Source organism: Priapulus caudatus, unplaced genomic scaffold (assembly GCF_000485595.1).
Source record: "Priapulus caudatus unplaced genomic scaffold, Priapulus_caudatus-5.0.1 Scaffold929, whole genome shotgun sequence".
Taxonomy (NCBI): domain Eukaryota; kingdom Metazoa; phylum Priapulida; class Priapulimorpha; order Priapulimorphida; family Priapulidae; genus Priapulus; species Priapulus caudatus.
This window is the reverse complement of record NW_014577990.1, coordinates 11,268-16,106: the sequence shown is the minus strand read 5'-3', so window position 1 is coordinate 16,106 and position 4,839 is coordinate 11,268. Positions and strand designations below refer to the sequence as shown.

The following is a 4,839-nucleotide window of genomic DNA, read 5'->3' as shown; positions in this document are numbered from 1 at the left end:
TCTCAGCGCTCGTCCGCCTCTGGTGCATTGGCCCTGCTCCACTATGTTCACATCCGAGTAAGACTGCCGCCGCGCTCATAGATGCGCCTCCGTAGGTGTGCGTAAGTGGGTGGCATAGATAGGGCCTTTGTAGGCATAGATTTTGTTTGCCACGTAGGATCACGACTGCTAGTTTTTGGTATTTACTTATGCACAGGGTTAGTGGTATATATCAGGATATCTTATAGTGACGTGACAGGCTGGTTCATTGGTATATATCAGGATATCTTATAGTGACGTGACAGGCTGGTTCATTGGTATATATCAGGATATCTTATAGTGACGTGACAGGCGGTTTCATTGTATATATCAGGATATCTATAGTGATGTGACAGGCTGGTTCATTGGTAGTTATCAGATATTTATGAGTGATGTGACAGGCTGGTTCATTGGTAGTTATCAGGATATCTTATTAGTGACGTGACAGGCGGTTCATTGGTATATATCCAGGATATTATAGTGATGTGACAGGCTGGTTCATTGTAGTTTACAGGTATCTTATAGTGATGTGACAGGCTGGTTCATTGGTATATATCAGGATATCTTATAGTGATGTGACAGGCTGGTTCATTGGTAGTTATCAGGATATCTTATAGTGATGTGACAGGCTGGTTCATTGGTATATATCAGGATATCTTATAGTGATGTGACAGGCTGGTTCATTGGTAGTTATCAGGATATCTTATAGTGATGTGACAGGCTGGTTCATTGGTAGCTTACAGGATATCTATTATAGTGACCTGTGACGGCTGGTTCATTGGTATATATCAGGATATCCTTCTAGTGAGTGACAGGCTGGTTCAATTGGTAGTTATCAGGATATCTTATAGTGACGTGAACAGGCTGGGTTCATTGGTAGTTATCAGGATATTTATAGTGATGTGAAGCTGGTTCATTGTAGTTATCAGGATATCTTATAGTGATGTGACAGGGCTGCGTTCATTGGTATATATCAGGATAGTCTTATAGTGACGTGACAGGCTGGTTCATTGCGTATATATCAGATATCTTATAGTACGGTGACAGGCTGGTTCATTGGATATATATCAGGATATCTTATAGTGACGTGACAGCGGTTCATTGTATATCAGGATATCTTATAGTGACGTGACAGGCTGGTTCATTGGTAGTTATCAGGATATCTTAATCACGTGAGCGGGGCCGTAGCTACCGTTAGGCAATAGGAGGCAAATGCCTCCTAACAACAATTTCTTCTGGGCCCTTAAGCGGGCGCCCCATACCCCACGCCCTATTGGCTCGCTTCGCTCCTTGTTCTTTAGCTCACAACATTTGCCTCCTACAAAATTTACCTCTGGCTACGGCCCTGCACGTGAGTCCCTCCGATCGTCAATGCCTCCTCACCTCATCTCGGTCTTCACCTCGCGTCCGTGTCACCTCCTCTCACGTCCTTCTCGTTGTTATCGTTGACAGGTACAGTTCGGTCACGCGGGCGCGTGCGCTAACGCCGCAGCAGAAACATCCGTCGCGAAGAACAAGGCGCTGAAGGAAGCCGGAGCCTTCGTTCGACAACTTGACGTTCTCGGAGAGATCCGGTGAGGAGAACGATGGATGAAGATCTTTCGTTGCAGTCATTCACGTCGTTGTTCACGTCGTCGTTCGCGTCGTTGTTCGCGTCCTCGTTCACGTCGTTGTTCATGTTGTTCACGTCGTTGTTCACGCTGGTTAAATCTTGTGGCGTTACGATGGAACGACCGTCGGATGTTTAGTTTCGTAAATTTTTGGTTTGTTAACAGATCCTGCTATCACTATAATTACCATTGTATGTATATATATATATATGTATATACGAGTATACTCGTGTGTATATATATATATATATATATATGTATATAGTCTATATATATATATATATATATATATATATATATAAACTCTATAACTGCGATAAACTGTGTTAGTTACGTCATTGGAGTAAATAAAGCTGTCAGAATGTGAGCGTGTCATGTGTTGTTGATTGCAGAGGGAGGTGTACGAAATCATCGTGAAAGCGGGAAAAATCGTACGCGCAGCCTGAGGTGCTCCACCGACCGTGCCAATGGACTACTCTTGGGCCAGGGTGAGTCAACTGTGTTAACACTGGTGTGCGTACTGTGATGCTACAGGCGAGTTCCTTCGCGTCAGTCACGTGTCCTGTTAGACTCATGTCACCACCTTGTCACTATGCTTTTCATGTATCACTCATCTGTCCCACTATGGCCCTCCCTCTCTTTTCTCTCTCGCTCTCGCTCTGTCTCTGCTCACTCCTCCACTCTGGTCTCGCTCTTCCCTCTCTCTCTCTCTCTCTCTCCCTCCCTCCATTTCTCTCTCTCCCTCTCCCTCCTCTCTGTCATCATCTCTCTCTTTCCTTGTGTACAGGAGCTGGGCATCGTTCATGACGAGCATCTGTGTCTGCCTGATCCCCTCCCTCCTCCTCCTTCCTCCTCCTCTCCCCTCCTCTCTCTCATCACCTTCTCTCTCTCTTCTCCTCGTGTACAGGAGCTGGGGCATCGTTCATGACGAGCATCTGTGTCTGCTGATCCTCTCGCCTCCATCCTCCTCCCTTCCTCTCCCCTCTCTCTCTCATCATCTCCTCTTTCCTCGTGTAAGGAGCTGGGCATCATCCAGAAAGCCGGCGTCGTCATGACGAGCATCTGTGACGAGAGAGGACACGAGCTTCTCTACGCGGGCATGCCCATCACTGAGATCTTTGAGCCAGGAAATGGCATCGGCGGAGTGCTCAGCCTCCTCTGGTTCCAGAGAAGGTAACCACGAGTCGCTACGGCAACCGTTGGGGGGCGATGGCTTCGCGTTTGGCGTGCTCTCGGCTGACCGTTGACATTTTCTTGAGATGAATATATCTATCTATCTATCTATCTATAGATATATATATATATATACTCTATACACTAATATATATAATATATTATATCTATATACTATAAATATATATATATATATACTCTTTTTTAATGACTGGCTAAATTATTTATCTTGGCACGACTGTGTGCATCTGTGTGACTAATACGTGTGCGCATTATTCTAATTATTTTGTTACAATTTTAATTACAATACGTATTTTTACACGTAAGTTACAATTAACAATTATTTTAATTGCAATAAATATTTTTACAAGTTCTTACAAGTAACAATTATTTTAATTACAATACATAGTTTTACGCATTGTTACGATTGACGATTATTTTAACTAACGATGCGTCGTTGTTTTGTCGCGCGCGTCGTCGCCGTGCAGGCTTCCTCCATACGCCTGCAAGTTCATCGAGCAGTGTCTGATGGTGACCGCTGACCACGGTCCGGCCGTGTCCGGCGCTCACAATTGCATCGTGACGGCGCGAGCGGGGAAGGATCTCGTGTCCAGTCTTTGCTCCGGACTGCTGACCATCGTGAGTGCATGTAAGGGGCGGGGGTAGAGAGAGCGATAGAGAGAGAGAGCGATAGAGAGAGAGAGAGTGTGGAGAGAGGAAGAGAGGGAAGGAGTGAGAGAGGGGGATAGGGAAAAAGAGAGAGAGAGAGAGAAAGAGAGAAAGGGAAAGAGAGAGAGAGAGTGAAGAGCGAGCGATAGAGAAGACGAGTGAGAGAGGGGGGAAGGGAAAAAAGAGAGAGAGAGAGAGAAAGAGAGAAAGGGAAAGGGAGAGAGACAGAGAGATGCGAGAGAGAGAGAGAGAGAGAGAGAGAGAGAGATGAAGAAGGACAGGTAGAGAGAAAGACCGTGTTACGAATACAAACACAACAGATGCTAGAGATGCTAGTAGAGGAGACCTACGTATCCGCTAACATGTGTGTGACATGGCTTTCCTGCAGGGAGACAGGTTTGGAGGGGCTCTGGACGCTGCTGCCAAGCAGTTCAGTGAGGGGTTAGACAAGGGCCTCATCCCGATGGACTTCGTTAATGAGATGAGGAAGCAGGGAAAACTGATCATGGGCATCGGACACAGGGTCAAGTCGGTGAGTTGTCTGTCCGTATGTCCGTCTGTCCACACGGGACCAGCGGTGATGATGCTGGGCGACGGGGTCGTTGCTATGGTTACCGGCTGACCTGATTCGTGCTATGTTCCGATCTTTTTGCGTCTGGGTAAAAATCTGATTTTAATTGCACTTTTTTCCCTGATAAACATTGCAAAACGTACATCGTGGTCGCACGCTAAGCCACGACGCAACAACAACGACTCACCGGCTTTGCTCGTTGCCGTGGTTACAGCTGAACAACCCGGACATGAGAGTGAAGATTCTGCGAGACTACGCGCGCGAGAACTTCCCGGTGACGCCCCTGCTGGACTACGCGACGGCCGTGGAGCTCATCACCACGTCTAAGGTACGGCGTCGTCCCTTCCCTCCGTCGTGCGGGTGACACGGGTGACATGGTGACGTGGGTGACACTGGTGATGCAGGGTTGCGGTTGACACTGGTGACATGGGTGATGCGGGTGACAGGGGTGTCACTGGTGACACGGGTGACATGGTGACGCGGGTGACACGGGTGACACAGGTGACATGGTGATGCAGGTGACACGGGTGACACAGGTGACATGGTGATGCAGGTGACACGGGTGACACTGGTGCTGCAGGGTTGCGGTTGACACTAGTGACATGGGTGATGCCGGTGACAGGGGTGACACGGGTGACACAGGTGACATGGTGATGCAGGTGACACGGGTGACACAGGTGACATGGTGATGCAGGTGACACGGGTGACACTGGTGATGCAGGGTTGCGGTTGACACTAGTGACATGGGTGATGCGGGTGACACAGGTTGCACGGTGACACGTATGACACGGGTGATGC

The 4,839-nt window shown here is 47.8% G+C and overlaps 1 protein-coding gene across 1 annotated transcript in view; it reads left to right on the top strand.

Moving 5' to 3' along the window:
- LOC106814470 (ATP-citrate synthase-like) overlaps positions 1-4,633 on the top strand; it is a 27,867-nt gene extending 23,234 nt beyond the window's left edge. Inside the window, 7 exon segments of the mRNA XM_014818786.1 lie at positions 1,471-1,592; positions 2,023-2,116; positions 2,647-2,801; positions 3,290-3,440; positions 3,859-4,002; positions 4,256-4,369; positions 4,595-4,633. Of these exon segments, the coding sequence (XP_014674272.1) occupies positions 1,471-1,592; positions 2,023-2,116; positions 2,647-2,801; positions 3,290-3,440; positions 3,859-4,002; positions 4,256-4,369; positions 4,595-4,633 (819 nt within the window).
- Positions 4,634-4,839: the final 206 nt, after the last annotated feature.